General features: G+C 35.3%; 2 protein-coding genes across 2 annotated transcripts; one reads left to right on the plus strand and one right to left on the minus strand.

Annotated features, from left to right (window-relative positions):
* Positions 1-5,800: 5,800 nt before the first annotated feature.
* On the minus strand, positions 5,801-9,678 carry LOC105179116 (cingulin-like). Its single transcript, XM_020691246.1, has 5 exons — positions 9,582-9,678; positions 7,951-9,477; positions 7,192-7,353; positions 6,203-6,728; positions 5,801-6,050 (listed from the first exon to the last, which is right to left on the minus strand). Exons 2-5 carry the CDS (start codon positions 9,380-9,382, stop codon positions 5,867-5,869), a joined length of 2,304 nt encoding a protein of 767 aa, XP_020546905.1. The 5' UTR covers positions 9,383-9,477; positions 9,582-9,678; the 3' UTR covers positions 5,801-5,866.
* Positions 9,679-12,254: 2,576 nt separating this feature from the next.
* On the plus strand, positions 12,255-23,595 carry LOC105179156 (interaptin-like). Its single transcript, XM_020691247.1, has 5 exons — positions 12,255-12,337; positions 12,804-12,956; positions 13,301-15,582; positions 20,394-20,532; positions 20,674-23,595. The coding sequence occupies exons 2-5, from the start codon at positions 12,866-12,868 to the stop codon at positions 23,304-23,306; spliced, it is 5,145 nt and encodes a 1,714-aa protein (XP_020546906.1). The 5' UTR covers positions 12,255-12,337; positions 12,804-12,865; the 3' UTR covers positions 23,307-23,595.
* The last annotated feature ends 291 nt before the right edge of the window (positions 23,596-23,886 follow it).

A 23,886-nucleotide genomic window follows, 5' to 3' on the forward strand; every position in this document is an offset into this window, starting at 1 on the left:
TGGGAGAGGTAGTACGTATAGATATAATACAGTAAGGTTTAGGTATATATTGTGAGGGTTGAAAATGGTGGGTGGTGGGGATTAATTAGAGGATCAGATTAAGATAGGATTACACTTTGAATTTATTACTATTTTCCTAATTGTTTTTGAATTCTTACTATATTTGATGTAAGTGAGTAAAGATAGAGAGTGGGATTGGATTTTTTATTTTAAATTATATTATTATCTTTGATTTTATTTGATATATATATCATGTGTATAAAAATGATGAAAAATAAATATTTTTATATATAATGTAATGCATATATATTAAAGAAAATAAAACATAAAATAAGATTTAAAATTAAAATTTTCAATCTGGAAGTCGAGGGCACTGTCGAGTTTATTTTCTTGTAGGATTAGTCTGCAGTGCAAAAATACCTTAATATTTGCAAAGGGTAAGTGGATTCAAGAAATTCTTATTCCAATTATTGTCATCTCCTATTCTATTTAATGTATATATATATATATAGATTTTGTGTATAGAAAGTATGTCATTTACTTTATTTGAATAGATTATATAGAAAAATGCCATAATAAGATTTGGAAAAGAAAGTACCACCCGAAAAATCCGTGGTTGAAAATTTGGCTGGCAAAAATATAGTTTAGCTTTTAATGTCTTTATCTTTTTATTTCTTTAAAGGAATTGATTTCTCAATTCTTTCCTTGGAAATTGAACCCCAATTCATCTTTTATAGGAAGATAGGGGGATACTTTTAGAATATATTTGGTTGGAGTGAAAATTGAGAATATAAGAGAAGTAGAAATAAAAAAAAGTGTATAACATATTGTTTGATGTTTGATGTTTGATGTTTAGCTGTTTTGTTCGATTTTATTAAAATAAATTTGTCTCCATTTTATACTAACTTGAAGTTATCATTACGCTTAGCAAATTTACTATATAAATGCTTCGGTCGAGACCAACGTTTGGGTCAAGTTTCGTGAAATTTTGAAAACGTTCAAAATTTAACTATTTTACATGGTTTTATTAAAACAAGTTTGTTTTCCTTTTATACAAACTTGTAGTTATTATTAAACTTAACAAATTTACCACACAAATGCATGGGTATAGAACTACATTTGGGTCAAATTTTGTGGAATTCTGATAACATTCAAAATTTAGCTGTTTTGCACGATTTTATTAAAGCAAGTTTGTTTTCCCTTTATACTAACTTGTAGTTATTATTACGCTTAGCAAATTTACCACACAAATGCTTTGATCTAGACCAACATTTGGGTCAAGTTTTGTGGAATTTTGAGAACGTTCAAAGTTTAGCTGTTTTGCACGGTTTTATTAAAGCAAGTTTGTTTCTCTTTTATACTAACTTGTAGTTATTATTACGCTTAGAAAATTTTCCACATAAATGATTGGGTCTAGACCTACGTTTGGGTCAAATTTCGTGGAATTCTGAGAACGTTCAAAATTTAACTGTTTTGCACGGTTTTATTAAAAGAAGTTTGTTTTCCTTTTATACTAACTTGTAGTTATTATTACGCTTAGCAAATTTACCACACAAATGCTTGGGTCTAGACCTACGTTTGGGTCAGTTTCGTGGAATTCTGAGAACGTTCAAAATTTAACTGTTCTACACGGTTTTATTAAAGAAAGTTTATTTCCCTTTCATACTAACTTATAGTTATTATTACGCTTAGAAAAGTTACCATGTAAATGCATGGGTTTAGACCAACGATTGAGTCATGTTTCGTGGAATTATGACAACGTAGAAATTTCACTGTTTTACGCAATTTTATTAACGAAAGTTTGTTTCCCTGTCATACTAACTTGTAGTTATTAATATGTTTAGATAATTTGCCATACAAATGCATGGGTTTAGACCTACGTTTGGATCAAGTTTCGTGGAATTTTGAGAACGTAGAAAATTTCGCTATTTTACCCAATTTTATTAAAGAAAGTTTGTTTCCATTTCATACTAACTTGTATTTATTATTACACTTAGAAAATTTAAAGTTTCTTTCCCTTTCATACTAACTTGTAGTTATTATTATGCTTCAAAAATTTAGCATATAAATACATGGGTTTAGACATACTTTTGGCCAAGTTTTTTCGAATTCTGAGAATGTTGAAACTTTCGTTGTTTTACGGGGTTTTTTAAAAGAAAGTTTCCTTCCCTTTCATACTAATTTGTAGTTATTATTACGTTTAGAAAATTTACCACACAAATGCATGGGTTTTGACCTACGTTTGCATCATGATTCGTCGAATTCTGAGAACATTCAAAATTTAGTTGTTTTACGCGGTTTTATTAAAGAAAGTTTGTTTCCCTTTCATATTAACATGTAGTTATTATTACGCTTAGAAAACTTTTCATACAAATGCATGGGTTTTAAACCTTCGTTTGGGTCAAGTTTTATGAAATTCTGAGAAAGTTGAAATTTAGTTGTTTTACGAGGTTTTATTAAAGAAATTTTGATTCCCTTTCACACTATCTTCTAGTTATTATTACGCTTAGAAAATTTACCATACAAATTCAAGGGTTTAAACCTACGTTAGGGTCAAGTTTCATGAAATTCTGAGAACGTTGAAAATTTAGTTGTTTTACACGGTTTTATGAAAGAAAGTTTATTTCCCTTTCATACTAAATTATAGTTATTATTATGGTTAGAAAATTTACGATACAAATGTATGGGTTTAGACCTACATTTGGGTCAAGTTTGGTGTAAATCTTAGAACGTTGAAAATTTAGCTGTTTTGCGCGGTTTTATTAAAGAAAGTTTGATCCCCTTTCACACTAACTTTTTGTTATTATTACGTTTAGAAAATTTACCATACAATTGCATGGGTTTAGACCTATGTTTGGGTCAAGTTTCGTGGAATTTTGATAACATTGAAAATCTAGATATTTGACGCAGTTTTATTAAAGAAAGTTTGATTCCCTTTTACTCTAACATTTATTTATTATTACGGTTAGAAAATTTACCATACAATTGCATGGATTTAGACCTACATTTAGGTCAAGTTTCGTAGAATTATGAGAACGTTGAAAATTTAGTTGTTTTACCCGGTTTTATTAAAGAAAGTTTGTTTCCCTTTCATGCTAACTTTTAGTTATTATTACGCTTAGAAAATTTACCATACATGTGCATGGGTGTATACCTACGTCTGGGTCAAGTTTCGTGAAATTTTGAGAACGTAGAAAATTTCGTTATTTTACGCAGTTTATTAAACAAAGTTTGTTTCCCTTTCATAATAACTTGTAGTTATTATTACGCTTAGAAAATTTAAAGTTTCTTTCCCTTTTATACTAACTTGTAGTTATTATTATGTTCAAAATTTAGCTGTTTTACATGGTTTTATTATAGAAAGTTTATTTCTCTTTCATATTAACTTGTAGTTATTATTACGCTTAGAAATTTCACCATGCTAATGCATGGGTTTTGACCTACGTTTGGATCAAGTTTTGTAGAATTTTTATAACGTTCAAAATTTCGTTGTTTAACGCTGTTTTATTAAAAAAAAAATTGTTTTCCTTTCATACTAACTAGAATGTATTATTACGCTTAAAATATTTACGATACAAATGCATGGGTTTAGACCTACGTTTGGGCCAAATTTCATCGAATTTTGAGAACGTTCGAAATTTAATTGTTTTACGCGCTTTTATTAAAAAAAGTTTGTTTTCCTTTCATACTAAGTTGTATTTGTTATTATCCCTTAGAAAATTTATCATACAAATTCATGGGTTTAGACCTACCTTTGGGTCAAATTTCATCGAATTCTGAAAACGTTCAAACTTTAGTTGTTTTACGCGGTTTATTAAAAAAAGTTTGTTTTCCTTTCATATTAACTTGTAGTTATTATTTCGTTTAGAAAATTTTTCATACAAATTCATAGGTTCTAACCTAACGTTGAGGTCAAGTTTCGTCGAATTTTGAAAACGTTGAAAATTTCCCTTTTTTACGCTGTTCAATAAGAACTCGTTCTCTTTATTTCGGTTGTGTGCAACATCAACAGGTTCTGCCACCTCATCATCTACTACTTCGTCCATATCTTGTAAGATCTTCTCATTTGGTCAAATGATTGTTTTTCACTACAAAAAGCTCACGACGTATGGATATCAAATAAACATGTCTAGACTTAAATATATATGCAGTAGATGATGAAAACAGCGACAACAATGATAATCCATATTCTAAGTAGCAATGACAAATATGTGATGAGAACAAGCCATATTCTAAGTAGCAAATGTACATTCTAATCTAGCAGTCAGGTAACCAAGACGAGCATCTTCTGATGCAAACAACTGAACAGAAGTATTTCGACGGATCATATGAGTAGGCATTCAAAATAACAACCAGAAATATCACAGTCCAAAGTCCACAAAAAACCATAAACTCTAAAACCCCATCCCTCATTCCAAAAACTCAACTAGAAAGGCAAGCAAATGCATCACATACAAACAACACACCGTTCCACCATTGCAGAACCACTATTAGCACCCAAACAGTATTGAAATCCCATCAGGAAGCAGAAAAAAGCTGAACACCACAAATTTCCAGGTCACCAACATTGTCAACTAAAAATAGACACCGAAAATCGAATTTAAAACTCAGAGATTGAGCTGAAGCATACCTAAATTGGGCAGAAGACGAAGATTAACCGAGAGATTGAAGAGTGAGGAGAAGTGAGTAAAGTAAAAGGGGAAATTTATGAACCATTGATTTAATTATTGAAAAGCCCTAACAACAAACAGGAGTTAAAGATGTGTGGACTGACATGCTTCTTTAGGAAACATAGATTCTTACCTGAAATGGAAGTAAATATCTCTTCTTCATCTCAAACCTACCCACCCACACATTCTTCCTTAATTTTTCTTAATCACAGTTTAAATTCCTCTAACCAGATATGAATTCATTCTTATTTTTCTGATTTTTTTCTTTTTATTCTTAGAACAATCTTGGTAAATTTAATTGTTATATACCTTCATAATTTAAATATAAGAAACCTAATAAGTAAGAATTTATTATGAAAATAAAATTGTGAGAGTTTCCAGGTGGCAATAGGGCGGGTTGGGGTAGACCTTGGATTCGCACCTTATTAGATTCGTTGCGCCAGTTCTGACCCAAGTAATAAGGACAAGAAATAGAGAGAAAGAATTAGAGCAAGGTGTGTAGAAAAGTGTTTTATAAAGAATTTTAAATATATATGTATATATAAAGTATTCTACTAGGGCATATTTCGATGGACCCAAGACATATCCCTACTCTTGGATGATCCTAATTTTTAGAACCTACTACCCACATTGGTCACCATTTTTTGAACCCGAACCCTCCCATTTGCCAGGTTTAGGTCAAAGTTGTCCCGTTTGGGGTCCAATTGGTACCCCTACAAGAGTTCAACATAGACACGCACCAAAATAATAAATTTAAGATAGTACGCTTACTAAAATATAATATTTGGACTTTCCTAACGTATTTGTCATGATATTTAATTTATTTTTGACATTTTTTCCGACTCGAATGATATTAAAAGTAGCAAAAGCACCCAAAATTTAACAAGACTGACTGTGAAAAACCTGAGAAAAAGCAGAATACATGAGATACACTACCAGTTTCAAACATCAACATGCAAATGTCTTACAATGTCAAAATGCAAAGAACCAACATGAAAATCTATTCAGGACACAACTAATTACCTGCTAACATCCTTAGTAGCCAACACTAAATGCAACAACCAAGTCCAAAAACATTACATGAACTCAGGAAAGAAGGTAAACAATACTACTAGTACTAGGAGGCATAATGCAACGGGGAACGGAAGTCGAGCAGGAGCATAACATAAGATTAGACGTTGTCTGCGCATAGGTTATCATGATCTGAAGAAGGGATCGTCTCCGTTGCAGTACAATGCAAACAGATTCTCGTAGTAATCTGTTGCAATCCTCCGGCAGAGATTGATAGCACAGGGGAATTGTTCTTTTACTTCAGCTCTGGATTTCCTTAGCTTCAGCTCTGGATCCTCACCGATCAGATACTCAGCCAAGGCACATCCGCTGATGAAAATCAAAGCCGACATGTTGACTCAAAGACGTTCAAGAATGATATGTATGCATTTAGGTACTTGAAAAACTAATTGAAATATCTCAAAATTTTGAGAATGTAAGAAGAGTAGTTAAGTATAGTAAAGGAGACAGGTGAAGTATACCTCATTGCTTCAAAGTGGTGAAATATTCCAGCAAAACCAGCATTAGATTTTGATGCAGAAACTTGCTGTCTGTAGAGTGCGCACACGGCGTTCATGCAGAGCTCGTCATCCTCCATGAAGGCCTTCAGCATGTCGGATGGAAACATCCATGTCCTCTGAAGTACTCGATTGTTGAGGTTATGTATAGGTGTCCTCTCATTGAAGTCATCATACTTAAGTATTTGAGAATCACTTGCTTCCCCGACGATGTTCTCATCTCCTTTCTGCCAGTCAATTTCAAATTCGCTTCTTTTCCGTTTCTGGGAAATGAGAGAAACCTCGGAGGCGTAGTCCTTTTGTTTATTTGTCTGATTGGGTGGAGTACTAATATAGGCAGGTTCAGTTGTTTCGTCATCACTGTCAATGATGTCAATAATAACTCCAGCATCTGCACGATAAGGCGTAAGTTCATGGGAACAACATGTTTGGATCATTAACTGCTCACTGACAGACATCCTGAACTCCAAGCCTGAGCCGGCATGTCCACCTGATCATGTGCACTCATAACTTGGTCAGAAGAGGTTTGGAACCCGGCAAAGTGAACTCAGACAGTGCATTTTGTTAGAATGTAAAGCCTTCAATGAAGCTTAGGATTCGGAAAAGACTCAATGGAATTCCAACACAGAAACAACCACCAAAACACAGCCAGATTTAGACACTAGTTGTGCTTAACATATGTTGAACAATTCCTTCATACAAAGAAATCTCAAAGAACATAAGAAATTGAAATAAGAGGACATTAGCTCCGGACAGCTGACAAGGAAATTCGAACACATTTAAAGCAAGATAGAATACGTTAAAGTCGACATTTATGAGAAGCAAAGTGGGTAATAAACAGATTGATCTACACAACATTAATGCGTTAACGAGTTGAATTTAATATCTCAATTTCCAAACACAACCATGCATATTCAAATAAGCTGATAAAAACAGAATAAGTTGTGTGATACCGGAGTCCAGTAATTTTCTAGACCGATTTTCTTGGTCTCCATAGTTGCACTCAGCTTGAGCCGTGGCATAATCAGATTGGACAGGGGAAGATGTCTGATATGCATTGTAAACAATGGTATCTCCGTGTTTTGTCCAAGAAGACTCAGGCAAGTTTCTATCACCTGCGGCCAAGGATGCAACATGTTAGACTTAGACTTCTCTATGCAAACAAATTTTGAAATAGATTCACATAAGCCATGCTTTGTGCATATTACAATACCGAGCTCATGACGTTGTAAGTATTGAACATGCAGCCAGGTTAAGAGGTTGACCTCAAAGGAACAATTTTCTGATTTTCACAAATAAGCTAATAAGGGTCAGCAGAAGCTCAAGTGGTTTCTGTGACATGGTGACAATGCTTAATGTTGTGACAGAGATTGTGGAAACTTTTGACAAAAATATGACCAAATATCATAGGGATACGATGAAAGTGACTATAATAGAGAGCAAATGAAAGAAAACTATGTCCAAATACTCCCTTTTTCAGTTAAGAATACAAATATTGAGACTCAGTTCAGAAATTTAAGATTATGGCACCAATGAGTACTAATTTCTCAACAGAAACTATAGACAAATTTGTTTTATATGAAACATCATTATATTTCCAAACAAATGATGCATTAAGCCTAGAATTTAACACATCGATGATTCTTGTACGTTACCTCTTTTAGGCACACAACTGTATCCACTTTTATTAGAGTTACAAATGGAGCGCATACCTAGTGATTTAACAACCACAATAACATCAGCATTCCCTGCACCCTCAGCACTGTCATTTCTCAAACACCGTTTTCCATCCTTAGAAACTCGGAAAATCAGACCCTCATTCCCCTCTGCAGTGAGAGACTTATCCTCGACAGTTACTAGATTTACCAGATCATCGACTTCCACCTTTAACAAACTGGCTAGTCCCTCTGCCATTGGCGCCAAATTCTCATACCTCCTTTTATGAATTTCAGCAGCATTATAAGCCTCTAGCTTTTGGCGCCTCAACTCCTTCATTGCCCGAGAAACTTCATACTGTTGGCGGCTGAGTTCCTCCACTGTCCGGATGTCTTCAGATTTTCTGGCCTTCATTTCATCTATGGTTTGATCGGATATCTTTTTGCGGTCTTCTGCAGCCAATATATGCTGCCTCAATTCCTCCATGGTTTCCGAAGTCTGCAAATGTCGGCTTTTTAGTTCCTCCACTGTCCGAATGTCTTCCAACTGTCTGGCCCTTATTTCCTCTATTGCCTGATCACAGATCTTTTTGTTCTCTTCTGCAGCCAATACCTGCTGCCTCAACTCCTCCACAGTCCGAGAAGCCTCCAAATTTTGTTTTCTTAGTTCCTGCATTCTACGAACGTCTTCTGACTCTTTGGCCCTCATTTTATCCAACATTCGATTACTCATCTTTTTGTGCTCTTCTCCAGCCAATACCTCTCGCCTCAACTTCTGCACCGTCCGATCAGCCTCCAATTCTTTCCGCTTCAGTTTCTTTATGGCTTCATCAGACCTCATTGTGTGCGCTTCGGCAGCCAAAATTTGTTGCCTTAACTGCTCCAGAAGCTCACAAGCCTCCATATTCTTTTTCCTCAGTTTCTCCTCCCTCCGTTCAAATTTTGACAATTCGTGCTTCAGTTGCTCCACGGTTTCATTAGCTTCCATCTTTTGTTGCTTCAGTGTCTCCACCTCCACGTCCAGCTGCACCATCCTCTCCTCGAAACCCTTAAGCTTATCCTGACATACTCTCACAACCTGATCCCCTTCAAGAATCTGATTTTCCAGCAGAGTCAACTTCTTATTCAGCTCTAATATTATCACGTTTCTCGCCTCTAACATCTTAGTATGATCCTCACAAACCCCAACTAATCCTTCCTGTCCCCTCCTTGCTCCATCATTCGACTCTCTATCTGCATTCAACGTCGCGATTTTCTCCTTCAGTGTCTCGCACTCTCTCTGACTGTCCCTCAATCTCTCCTCAAATTTCGATCTCTCAAGCTCGGTCATGCCCTGCATTCTCTCAAGTGCATCACGACCAAGACTTTCCATCTGGGTTCTAATCATGTTTTCACGGTCCATTAGTATATTCTTGACCTCATCAAACTGACCTAGATAAAATAACTTTGCCATGCTCTCTACCAGTTCAGGGATCGGTAAAGAACTCATCTTTACGTTTCAAAACACCTCCGCTTTTCTACACTAAATCAGATAAGTGAACTCCTGATTGCAGATCTTTCATGCAACATAGAACAATTCAAATCCTGCAATTATTGTGAGGGTTAGAAACTTACCAAACAAGGATAAATTCTTGCAGAGAACACCAAAATGGAAGGTAAAAGAGAGCTGTCTCACCCTTTACACTCACCTTCTGAAGTGAAGTCTCCGAGGCATTGTTTGTTTTCGCTTCTTGGATTTGAAAGATTCAGAGTTGTAAGAATGACTTAGCAACGGTAAGAATTACAGTGCACCTGAGGAAAAAGGGAGAAACATATGAGGAAAAACATGAAGATGATGATGAAATTAAAGGGAAATGAAACAAATTAAAGAACGAAGATTTCTTGAAAGTCAGAGTACTTTTTGTGGGCTTACTAGGACAGAGTTCAAGGGAGTGTTCTCTGCTTCTTGTATGAATGTGAATGAGACAGACAGAGAGGAGGATGGGTGAATTCTTGAGTCTGAATAAATGACACTCAGATATAGAAGAATTTTTCTTGCACTCTGTGAGCGGGTGGGAGGGAGGGGGTGCCTAGTTGTAACTGAACAGGGAGAGTGCCACGTGTACTAGTGGGCCACAAGTATGAGTGTGATTTTGCTGTCCTCTTGAACAGGGGGGAATTTTGAGGTTGTGTTTCTATACTAGGTATCATTTTCCCCATGTATCAATCATTTGCACTTTCTTGAGTCATTTTCAGGCAATCCGTTGCACTGTACTATGACGTCAAGTCCCACAACTTCAAATAACAAAAACACATGTTTGAATGCTTTTTGAGAAAATTGCTTTAATAATACCATCCTCAGAGTAGAGGTATTTTGACACTGGATTGCTATGTTTTGTGAAGTGATTTTTGTCTTATCAAACAACCTATTTTTATTGGTGTTCTAAGTTAGGTACATTAATGATATCCGAATAACGATTTAACTTGTTTGATCAACGAATATACTGTAGTAGTGTCTTACCAAATTTTATCTTTATTGTTGCCGTTTACCAGTTTAGAACTTGAAAACGTACATAACAAGATAACTGTTAACGAATAACAATTTAACTGGTGTTCGTGATTGATGAATTTACTTTACATATCACAGTGCGACTGCTCACTAATTAATGATGCATAAAACAATATGTAGGTAAATTTATTATGGGTCTACAATAAATCATTTTGTATTCGGTAAAAAATTAAATTCAGTCAAAATATTAATATTCAATGAATATTAAAAAAACAATTATGGAACACAAATAAATATTACATGGTTTCAAAGATTCTCCCATGTCCACTAAATTCACGAATGCTTTATCCTAAAATAATTTTGTTTGAGTTGTAATAAAAGATCGTCATCAATTATTTATACTAAAACACCTAAAAAAAGTATTGTAAAATTACTTATACTGTGTCATCCATCATCCAGTTGAGCAAAAATTCCATATGTAGAGGAGGGCAAAAATGGGAGTGAACTATCTATTATTCCAAAATAAGAACGAAAGTGCAAATATCATCAGATTCAGCAATAAATTTTGTTTTGATTCCTTATTTTAAATGATATATACCTTATTTATTGCTAAACATTATCAGTATGTTTGGTTTTGATTTTGGCTCATCTCAATATAGAGTATGTTTGACTTGTTTGGTTTTGTAAGTTTTGGATATATTTTTTATTATTTTAAAACAGTTTTAATTACTTTTTGTCCAAAAAATATAATTAATTAAAAAATAATATTTATTTTAATCACTCACAATTAAATAAATTATATATATTTTTATACATACTCATATATATAAATATATATAAAAGAGACATGATTTGACAATGAACAGTACTTTTCGTCTCCCCACTACCCAACATCAAACATATCATACTTATTTTATATTATCTCCAAAAACAAATCCAAACATACACACTATCTCTAACTTATTTTTATTTATCTTTATTTTTCTCTCTCTATCTTCACAAAACACCCAAAAACAAGTTAAAAACAAAACCAAACATTATGTATAGTTTTGGATAAATCATAATGACCTTCCTTGAAATTTGGTACAATTACGAACACCTTCTTATTATTTGAAAAATTACAAATACCCCCTAATGTTTGATGAACTTATAAAATTTTTGGATGTAGGTGTGAAATTGTTAACTATACACTTGCTATATTTTTTTCTATTTTTAATAAAAACAAAAATTTGTAAAAAAGTTGGACAGAGTGGATGAAAAAATTCAAAAAATTATAAAAAAAAAAAAATCCACTTAGTCAATAAAAAAATTAAAAAATAAATAAAATAATAATTTTTAATCCACAAGGGCATTTTGGTCAATTCTTCATAAAAAATAGATGAAAACCTAATGAAGACCAACGGAATGTGCTAATTGTTAGATGACCGTTAAAATCAAGACGTATTGATAATTTTTCAAATAACAAGAAGTATTCGTAATTATATGAGAAATTGCTGCAATTGAGCCAGTAACTTTTTCTACAAACCGAAGCCCTTTGGCGGAAAGTTGCTAACATCTCTGCACTTGGAGACATAGCGATGTATTGTCTCTGCAAGCTGAGTTGGTCTTATGTTTCATGTCTATATTTAGACCGATGATATCCCTAATTTTACTGTGATTTTTTGTAACGTTTGATTTGCAATCAAATCACACAAATACAAACAAAGATGATTTAATATAGCAAATTATATGTGGTTTTTGTGGAGGGGGGCATAATTGGAAATGCAGCAAAAGAGATCCCTACTTCTGGTTGTAATAACAACCAATGAATACATGAGAGATGCTGCTAGCTACATAAGTGGCGAACATTTAGTGAAAGATTGAAGAACCATAATATCAGAGCACACAACTCCCTCACAATTTCCTCATTTCTCCCTTTTCTATCACATTCTTCTCTCTCACTTTCCACCTTTCCAGGTATTCTTCCCATTCTTGTTTGTCTCCTTTTATTACAATGATTTGTGTTTTTTTCTATTTCTTTTTTTCACACACTAAGTGTGTGTTTATATGATCATGCATACACAATAATGCATGCAAATGTTATAACACGTCTGAGTACATATCATTCTGGAATTTTGTTGTTTGATCCAGATTTTACATTGTTATTGATTATCTCTGATGAATTTTAGACGTAATACTAGTATTTGCAACATGGGAGATGTGTTATCAGGATTGATGCTATTGAGACAAGAATTCTGATTATTGAGAAATCATTTCCTTTAGAACAGGATATATTTGTGAAAATACCTACTAGTGAGCATGGATTAGTCCCGGAATCTTGTATGGCGACAGTTGATGTTCGTGCTGATTCTTGTCTACTCTATCTTGATAGATAATACTCTATGTGGTCTTCAATCTAATGTTCTAAACAACGATGTTGCAGATCCCGCGTTCGCTTTGATATAGAGAGGGGGTGAGAAGGGGGAAAGAGAGGGAGAGGCAGATATGGCAAGGCGACGATGGAAGGGATCGTTGATGCCCTTCAGCACTCACATTGATCCTGAAAAGGAGGAACAGCTGAACTGGGTGAAAATAGGTAAACAACCTGAATCTTACAGCTTTACAGTTGATGCAGATAGGGAGGACACCATCCTAAAGGCTCGTCTACCAGCACAACGTTATCCTGAACGTGGATGCTTGTGGTATACAGAATGGCAACTTCTTCTAGTAAGTTGCTCATCATGTGGCTTGGTATGACGAGCTTGCTCTTTTACCAGTGGTTATTGAACGGTAAAATATCTATGTGTTGGGGCCGTGTTTTCCTCAGTTCTTGTGAAATTACACAGCACGTAAAGTTGTTTTCTCCTTGGTGGCCTTATACCTTTTGTCGTTTTTATCATATATTGTGCAAGGGAAATTGAGAAGTTCTCCTTTTTGCAGAAACTGAGAATCAAGTGAAAAGGATATTAAAGCTGACCAAAAGTCTAAACTATGGCAACAAGGAAAGGAACTTGAAGAAAAGGTTGGAGGTGATTCAGCTTATTGAGGATTTCCAGAAGCAGTATGAATCGTTATACTCTTTGTATGAAGACTTAAGAGAGAAGGTGAAGAAAAAAGTTGGTCCCGGAGAAGATGATTGTTCTTCTTCTTATAACTCGGATTCAGAGGCGTATTACTCGTCAGGGGAGTTTAACGTTAGACGCAGTAAAATTAGCAGTTATGTTCCGAAATTTTTTGGTACTGATTATAACCAGGATTCTGATTCTTCAGATTTAGAAGATACTATTCTCAAAGATAAGTTGACTTCTTCAAGTGAAGTGAAGAGAACCATGAATCCTGATTTGCTGTCGGCCTTTGCGAAACCTCTGGAATTTGGGGAAATTGTTAAGGACCTGAAAGTTCAAGGGGAGGAGTCAGAGAAAATGAGCCAGAGGTTGGATCAGATAAAGGATTTAGAAGTACAGGTCGCGAGTTTGAAGCTTGCAAATTCAACACTTTACATGCAGAAAACAAAGTTGGAAGAGCATTTGAAGTATAGTTCAGATCAAATTGTGCAAATGAACGAGAAAATGACCAACAGGTTGGCTCAGATAAAGGATTTAGAGGGTCATGTCGCGAGTTTGAAGCTTGAGAATTCAACACTTTACATGCAGAAAAGAGAGTTGGAAGAGCATTTGGAGGATAGTTCAGACCAAATTGTGCAAATGAATGAAAAAATCACGAGTCTGGAAGCTCAGATTGTGGAATTTGCAGCCACAGCCAAAGAGAATGAATGTCTTGTTGCACAGGCCAATGACATGCAGCTTCAGTTGACTATTGTGGAACATGAGAAAGATGATTTAGAAGGACGGTTGGAGCATGAAAGCAAACAACGGTCGGATCAGGTCAAGGCCCTGTGGGAACAAGTTAACTCTCTGCAGCAGGAGCTAGCGTCTGTGAATACCCAGAAGGAGGAATTGGAGTTAGAACTTAAAAGGAAAATGAAGGAAACATCAGAATGCTTGCTTCAGATAGAGGGTTTGAGAAATGAATTGATGTCGAACGAGAAGGGTGTAAAAGATTTAGAACTAGAGATTCATACCTTAAGCAGCAAGAAGAGTAATCTTGAAGAACAGGTGAAGAAAATAAACCATCAAATGTTTCAGTCTAACGTTGAAAAGGAAAAGCTACATGGGAAAATTTCTGATCTGCAGATAGCTCTTTCAGAGAGGGAAAATGAACTATCAACTGAGCAAAAGAAATCCGAGTCTTGCCAAAATATCATGTCGATGAAGACCAAATCCTTGACTGAGGAGGTGGAAAATCTCAGGGTCAAGCTGGACAACATGCAAAATGAGAGAAACAGTTTGGAGGTGGAGTTCCAAAACAAACAAAAGCAACTGCAGATGGAGCTTGTGAGAGAGAAACATGAGTCGACGTTAAGCATATCCCAGCTGGAGAAAATGAATGCTGAACTGATCAACAAAGTTGCCTATCAGCAGAAAACGCTGCTTGAACTGGAGGCCGTTATAAGAGAGTTGAAAGACGAAAATGCAGAGGCTCAAACAAAATTGGCCTATTGCAAATCAAATTTCCCGATTCTGGAGCGAAAGGTAGACGAAATGGCAGAAGAATTCCGCAAACAGTGTGAAGACAAGTATAGAATGCTGAGCCGGAGGATCAGGGTGGCTGAACAGCTCCAAGTTGAGAACAAAGAATGGTACAGGAAGACAAGAGAGTCCTATGAGCAAGAAAACAAGGACCTCAAAGAAAGGGTAGAAAGAACTGAAAACGGACTAAAAACTGTAAAGGAAATGACCCTTACAGCAAACGACATGCTAACTTCACTAGACTCAATGGCCTTAAAATTTGAGGAGTGCACTGCTAACTTCCTGAATAGGATTTCCAAGGCTTCATGTGAGTTGAAATTTGCAAAGGACTGGGCAATGAGGAAAAACAGAGCACTACTGCACGTGAAAGATGATTTAGACTGCTTACTAGCCCAGCTGGATGACAAAGAAGCAGAGATATTGGTGTTCAGAGAGAAGTTTTGGAAGTCGGAGAATAAAGTGAGGGAGTTGGAGAAGATGATGAAAGAAAAAGAAGATGCAATGCTAGGATTTAAAGAAGAGAAGCGGGAGGCAATAAGGCAGCTATGTGTGTGGATCGACTACCACCGTGGTCGATCAGATTATTACAAGAAAATGGTGTCTGAGATGAAAGCAAGTCGCGGGAGGGCATCTTGACAACATCTCTCACAAGTCAAAACAAACAAACTATGTTTCCAATTTTTGTTAGTGCAAAAATCATAGTCATCAACAGTTTCCTTTCTCTTTTTTTTTTTTTTTTTTTTCTTTTCTTCCATTTCTTTTAACTTGGAAGCAGGGACTGGAAGAATAACTAAGCTTCTTTAGGTCCCCTTTGGATATCATAAGATGAAGAACGATGTACATTTAAGCATACAAGCATGCATGCATGCACCGGGATTGGAGGCCCTTGTGGAGACTTGTGCAGGTATTAACCATGCTGGCTAGAGCTCCATGATTTTGTCCCTCTATCAAGGAGAGATGAGATCCTAAGGCTTATATGCAGCACAAGTTCCTCGTCTCATCGGATACCCATGTAAGGTGGGAGAGCACTGTCTAGTGTTACAACCTAAGTTGTGTAGACCAAACATAGTAGCAGAATATAGTCTTGCAGTTTCATTGTTTTTTCTGTCTGTACATGATAATAGTAGTTATAGTTTCGGCTAAGGTCTGTCATTTGAGCAAATTGTATGATGAAAATGTTGTAAAAGTGTTTCTCTTCTGAAAAATGTTTGATTGTTTAAACATTTGGCACGTCACAGACCTGACAAATTGAAGGCTGCCTTTTTTCTTTTGGGGAATGGATTATCAATGCACTAATCATGGGAAATAACATCATTCTTCAATACATCATCAAGGAAATAAAAAACATGGAGGAACAAGGCCCTCGTTGGGGAAATTTTAACCTAAACCCGACTCGATCAAATCTAAATCAATACAAATACAATAAACTTGTGGTGTGATTGGCGTACAGTTCAAAAACTAATCCGGCTTAAATTTTTCCTCTCAAAGTTAACATAAGCATCTCTAGCTAACAAATGAGCAGCACCTTGGATCTTTCCAAATCTTTTGCCTTCAAACTGTGAATTATATTCCAGCAATCTCCCTCAACCTGAAACGTTACGCAAGACAATTCTTGCAGCAACTCCGCCGCATGCAGTTCTGGCAGCCAATGCTTCCGCATGTTCGGCGTCCATGATATTATGAAAATACCGCGCTCGATCGCAAGCTAAGCATGCACCCTGTGAGTCTCTTGCAAGATCCTGGCCTGCCTGGGCCACACTTACATCAATCGCATGGGTCGCTTGGGCGAGCCCGTTTTGAGGGGCATCGCGTTCTATACCAGTAATCGGGCACAGTCGATGTCCGTTGCAAAGTATTAAATATATATACACCATAGTGACTATAGTAATGAATGACAACAAAAAGGGGGAATTAAAACTTCAAAATATTTGGAATAATCAACAAAAGTAAAAATATATGAATGATTGTAGGGAAGGTGTTAAAATTATTAAGTATTTAGTTGGTAATTTCCACAATAAAATGATGTAAAATAGTTCATTACTTTCCGATAGATTACAGTGAGCATTTCTAGTAAAATCATATTAAAACACAGCATAAGGCCCTTACTCAGAGTATAGATATACAATTCAGCAGAATTCTTATTACATTAATAATTGTCGCAGTTAAATGATTAAAATCGAACATTGTTATAACAATGATGAATTTAAATTCTTACCAAAATATCTAGTGGAACTAAACGTACATCATGATTTATGTGTTAATTCTCGAACCACCTACTTGATTAGGCTTAATTCTTGATAATATTACAGTGAGTCAGCTCTAGAGACTCTAGCCATTTATTGTACCAAAAGAAATAAAGAATGCATAATTACCCTTTATCTATAAAAGTTGAATAGTAAAAATTATATAATTATTTTAAATTTTATTACATAATTTTAAAGAGGGGAATTAGTTTCATAGTATTATAAATTACTTTTAGTGGTAGCTTTTTTTTTTTAAAAAAAAAAAAATCTCGTATACCCTCTCTCTCTCAATTCTTTTGGTGGAATCGTTTTACTTATTTTGGGTATATGCTTTTAAGTATTATCTTTATCTATAACAATTAAATAATATAAGTATCTAACATATTGTTTTTAATAATTTTGAAAAAAAATATACGTACACGTATCAAGTGTTTTATCAATAAACAATTACAAAAACACACCTAATTATAATTAAAAAATATAATTATTATTATTTATGTATTCACACACTCAATACATATACGTACATACATTCAAAATTCGAACACAAGAACTCTCTCTACACTTAACACATGCACACATGTATTGAAGGTAGGAACACAAAACTTGACAATTACAAGCCTAATTTCATTTGTTTCCATTTTCTTTTATTTGGTTTAGTGTTTGGCTCTAAATTTGGCAACGGATGAAATAATAATAATCTAACCACTGTACTCCAATTCTACATTAAAACTCCCACACACTACACGCTCTCTCTCTCTATCTCTCTCTCTCTCGAAATCTCTTTCTCTATCTAAAAGTTTTGGTGTTTCGCTCTGTTGCTGTCGATATTCACGAGCTCTGATTCGAAGGTAATTCCTTAATTCATGAAAATTTTATCAACTTCTCCTTTCGCTTCATCGGTTTGCTTAGTTCGTTATTGAAGTAGATTCGAAGTCCAGTTTCTACTCTTCTCTTCGGCTATAGGAATATGATCTCGTGATGAAGAATTGAGTTGTGTAGTCGGATTGTTTGTGAGTTGTGATGCTCGCGATTTTGAGTTTGTTTACCTGTTTGATGATGTTTTTGTCTCTCTCTGTTTTCTTCATCAGTCGAGTTTGGAGGCTTAAATCTCTGTGGTAATGATAGAGCTCGATCGTTTTCTGTTTCTTGTTTCTTGGGTTTCATATAATCTAATTTATATCAAGTTCTTCTTCCCCAAGAGAAAGGATAAATTGCAATCTCCCATCTAAGGAACCAATTAAGATTCGTCATGTGATTTAAAAGTTTTGGTTCTTTTCGAATATCCAATGATTTCAGTTGCAGATTTCTTTTCTGTTTAAAACTTTCAGAAAAAGCCTGCTAATACGTTATCGATGACGGTAATCATGATTAATTTATTACCATTGCAGCTGTATTGCAATCGGTTTTCTTTTATATTTCATTTTTCGATAATAATAGTAATAATAACGGAAAAACTTTTCTAAACTACGAAACAAAAGAAAAGGGCGAGAAAGAAAACGGAAAAAAAAGATTTTTTGCCTTATTTCGCCTGTGAAATATAAGGTTTGTTTTTTTCTCTGGTATAATAACTAATGGGAAAAACAATAAATTGTCTTTTTCTTTTGAATGAAGTTAAAGAAAAATAGAGCATTTCGGCTGTTTGCTTCTTAAACACTATGAAATAGATTCAAACGGTCAACCCTATTAGCTGGCCCTCATGGTACAGCATTTTTTACAGAAGACAACACATCATCTTTTCGGTACATAGAGCATATCATCATTTTGTAGTGGTGGTCTAGCTGTCTTTTTTGGGTTTCAAATTCGGATTTTTCGTTTCTGAAAATTCGAGATTTGACGTCGCTAATTCGGGTTAGACAAGAATAGTTAACTTATAGTGCTAGTAGTTCTTTTAGTATTTGTTTTTGTAGTGGAAGTACAAAAGTAGAACAGTTCTAATTTTCGGATATTTTTCTGCAGCATTATATTTCTTTTCATTTTTAAGATGGGTTTGATTTGTTTATGGTGTAACATAATTTCGGTGGGCCAGACTTGATCTTATTTAAATCACATGGCCTGTTTTTCCATAGCCTTATTTCCATCCACAATAATCTGGAAAACTGAATAGTCATTCTCTAACTTCTTTGTTCCCTGATTTAATGGCTGACGGATGTGCTGGTACATCTGTTGTATACATTGGATTAAATATCAAAAAAAGGGAAACCAAAAAGATATAGATTGAATTCCCATACTTGTGAATTTCTACTTAATTTTCCATTTAAAAAGGGAAAGAAAGACAGCGGCATGGAGAGTAGAAATATCGGTCTACCCTCCTAAATCTTAATGGGTATAATGCAGCTGGTGAATTGATCAGTGTCTCATTGTGTGACTTATTATTTATATTGATTTTCTATAAAAGTCTCACAAATTTATTTTAAAAAATTCTTTTGCTAGAAAGAGGAGTTTTGGGACTTTATAAAGCATTCAATAATTTTTTATTTACAATCAATAGGAGATGTTTGTTTGATATAAAATTCATATTTAAGTCTTGCTTTGTTCCAAGTTTCATCGTGGAGTACCCATATATGGTTGTTTGTGATAGACTCTTTTCTTCTTAAATACGTCCATATGCCTTTTATTAGTTGTTTACTTTTTTTATGAGGAATATGTTTATCTGTACCGTGGCTCACTAGGATTTAAAAGATCTTGTCTCGAAGTCAATGTTCAAAAGTCTACATAAACAATCCCAAATATTGCAAATTAGCAACAATCCGTGTTATGCACAAAAATTTATAAATTTAATAATAATTTTAGAAATTTTAAATTGCATAATGATATATATATATATATCATATTTTAATGACCATCTTATTATATATAATAGTGCAAATGTATTTATACAAAACTCAATATTATATTCTTTTCTAAGTTGATTTAAATAATTTTTTGAAAATAATAAAATGTTATTATATTACACATTGAGAATAACAATAAAAATATTATTATATTTTCACACTTTTCCGTTTCATGAAAGGAAGTAAGGATTAGAAAACTAATGTCCAGCTGTCTGCAAGGACAGGATCTTCAATGCCCTATTAAATTTACAAAAAAAAAAAAAAACAAAAAAAAGAAAGAAAAAAAAGTTGTAAATTTGTACAACTGAATATTTCTTTATTCCACAGAATTAAGGTTCACTTCCATTGAAAATGAAGACATCGTTGATGTGATCTACAACCCAGAGAAATTGGAGAGGGTTCACGGAAAGAAATGCCTAAGCATCGGTGGCGCGGGTCGCTCAAATCCTTCTTTGGCAGTCACATTGATCCTGAGAAAGATGAGGAACTTAGGGGATTTAAAGCAGGTATAGAATTTGTGGCAGCAAGACTTTACCAGTGATCAACACCTCTGTTTCATGAAGTAGAATATAATTCTTACTTTAACATTCCTGTGCTAACTTGAGACTTTACATGGCTGACATCTGAAAGTGTTTTGTTAACTGCAGAAATTGATGGCAAAGTGCTGCAGATCTTAAAGCTTCTTAAAGAAGAAGATGATAATGATAGGAAAGAGCCAATTGCAAATCTTATTGAGGATTTCCACAGTCATTACCAGTCTCTTTATGCACGTTATGATCATCTGACTGGAGAGTTGAGAAAAAAAGCGCACGGCAATCATGGGAAGGACAGTTCCTCATCCAGCTCGGATTCCTCAGACTCCGATGATTCTCCGAGGAAAAAAGGTAAAAAAAGTGGTGAAGCTGAAAATAATTTTGAGAACCATGCAGTTCGTGTCAAGCAAGAGCTGGAAATGGCACTTCTGGAGATTAGTGAGTTGAAGAGAAAGTTGGCGGTCACCACAGAGGAAAAAGAAGCATTACATCTGGAATATCAAAGTGCTTTGACCAAAGCACAGGAAGCACATAGTATTATGATGGAAACAGCAAATGAAAAGCAGAAGGAGCTGGAGTCTCTGCTCAGCCAAAAAATTGAATCCGAGGCACAGTTGGAAAAAAGAGTTCAAGAAATCTCTGAGTTCCTTATCCAGATAGAGAGTTTAAAAGAAGAATTGGACAACAAAAACTCGGAGCTAAAGAGGAGCACCAATGAAAATGAGAGTCTTTCATCACAGGTGAAGGATCTGGAACTGGAGCTGAGCTCCCTAAGCAATCTAAAAGCTGAACTTGAGGAACAGGTAAAAGGCAAAAGCGGGGAAATTTCGAACTTCCTAATTCAGATAGAGACTCTAAAGGAGGACATGGAGAACAGGATTAAGGAGCAACAGACAACATTGGAAGAGAAAGAGAACCTTGTATTGCAAGTGAAGGACCTAAATCTCGAGCTCAACTCTGTCCGCAGCATGAAAAATGAATTAGAAGAGCAGTTGAGGAACAAAAATGTTGATCTTGATCAGTTGCAAGAAGAAAAGACAAAGCTGCAAATTAGAAGTTCTGACATGGAGAGAGCATTGATAGAAAAAGAGAATGAACTCTCCACCTTACTGAAGAAATATGAAGATGGAGAGAGTGAAGCATCCAGCAAGATTGTGGCATTGACTGCAGACGTAAATAGTCTTCAAGAGCGATTGGATTACTTGGATGCTCAAAAAAGCGAGGCAGATGTAATTCTTGAGAAAAAGAGTGGAGAAATATCAGAATCACTGATTCAGATAGAAAAGTTAAAAGAGGAAATATCAAACCAAACTGCTGATGGAGAAATAGTTCTGGAGCAGAAGGAAAGCCTAGCATTACAGTTAAAGGATCTGCAACTGGAGCTGGAGACTCTTCGCCATCAGAAAAGTGAACTGGAAGATCAAATGAGTAGCAAACTTGATGAAGAAAATCAGTTGAGGGAGGAGAAGGGTGCTTTAGAGAACAAGATTTCTGAGTTGGAAAAGACACTATTAGAGAAAGGAAATGAGGTCATTGCCATCCAGAAAAGCATGGAGGATGTTCAAACTGAAGCATCTGCTCAAATTGCTGCCCTGACAGAACAGATAAATTCCTTACAGCAGCAGCTGGAATTGCTGCATTCCGAGAAAAGCCAGTTGGAAATGCAAATAGAGAGAGGCAAACTAGAGTCTACAGAGAGTTTGGCTCTGGCTGAGAACCAGCACACTGAATTAGTAAACAAGATTATGGAACAGGAGAGAAGGCTGAAAGAACGGGACGACGCATTCATAAAACTGAATGAGGATTACAAACAACTGGAAATTCAGTTCCAAAACTGTGCTGAGAGTCTCAAATCCTCAGAGAAGAAGATAGAAGAGATGACAGAACAGTTCCACAAAGACATTGATGCAAAGAATCAGGAAGTTGATCAATTGGAAGAAAGTATAGAAGACCTGAAGAGAGATTTGGAGATAAAAGAAGATGAAATCAGTACGTTGGTCGAGAACATGAGAACTACTGAAGTTAAGCAGCGGTTAACAAGTCAGAAACTCCGTATTACTGAACAATTATTAGGCGAGAAGGAAGAGAACCACCTGAAAAGAGTAGAGAAGTTACAGGAAGAGCAAAGGTTGCTTGAGCAGAGGATTGTTACGTTGTCAGGTATAATTGCTGCTTATAAAGAAGCTCAAGTGAAACTGGCGACGGAAATCTCTGATAAGGTGAACGGCACATTAATGGGTATTGATACATTCAGTATGAAGTTTGAGGAGGACTATGGTCACTTAGAGTCTCGGATTTACGAAATAGTGAACGAGCTTAAGGTTACAAAAAACTGGATTACTGGAAATAATGCTGAAAAGGATAAGCTGAAGAAGGAAGTTGCTAGTTTACTCCAACAACTTAAAGATGAGAAGGAACATGAGTTGCTATTGACAGAAAAGATTGGGGAGCTGGAGATGGAATTACAAAAGGATGAGCACGAAAGGAAAAGCTTAACTGAAACCATGAAACAACGGGAACAGAAGATGGGAGAACTGGAGAAAATGATTGAAGAGAGGGATGAGAAGATGGGAGAACTGCAAAGAAAGATGAACGAGAAAGACAATGGGATATTGAGCCTGGGAGAGGAGAAAAGAGAAGCCATAAGACAGTTGTGTATTTGGATTGATCATCAGAACAACCGCTATGATGACCTTAAAGACATGGTCTTGAAAGCAGGAGGTCGAAGAAGGCAGATAGCTATTTAACATTCCCAAACAATACTAAGGAGGCATGGTCGGTTCCTACACCCGTTTCTGTATTCGATTGTCGGTATATTTTTCTTTTCTCAGTAGTGCACCATTTGATTGCTAAGGGGGCATTCCTAAGTTGTTATTCAGCAAACAAATTTCCATTCTTTACCATCAGTATAGGGTGTATAGGAAAATATTTATTCTGTTTTTCTCTTCTTGATTTTGGTGTTTCAGTACAGTAACCATCGGATTGTGAAAACATCACTAGCCATTTTGTATAGCAGATACAGCGGAGTGTAACTTATTTGCTCCTTTCCGACAATATGTCTTAATTCTCGTCCAACCGGAGGTTTTCTCATATCATCCTATATTGAATATCTAAGACGCACACGAAAATATTTCACTGACGTGAGATGAGATGAGACGAAACGAGAAGAAATTGACAACCAATCCCCGCCCGACGCTCCATCCACTTACATTCCTACATGTTTCGAACTGATAATTTTTTTTCTTGGAGTAGTGAAATGTGTTTGAATATATTCTGAAAATTTATCACAAACAAACACGTTTTTATGCGAAAAAAAATTACATCAGA

The sequence above is a fragment of the Sesamum indicum genome, unplaced genomic scaffold (assembly GCF_000512975.1).
Source record: "Sesamum indicum cultivar Zhongzhi No. 13 unplaced genomic scaffold, S_indicum_v1.0 scaffold00124, whole genome shotgun sequence".
NCBI classification, from domain to species: Eukaryota; Viridiplantae; Streptophyta; class Magnoliopsida; order Lamiales; family Pedaliaceae; genus Sesamum; species Sesamum indicum.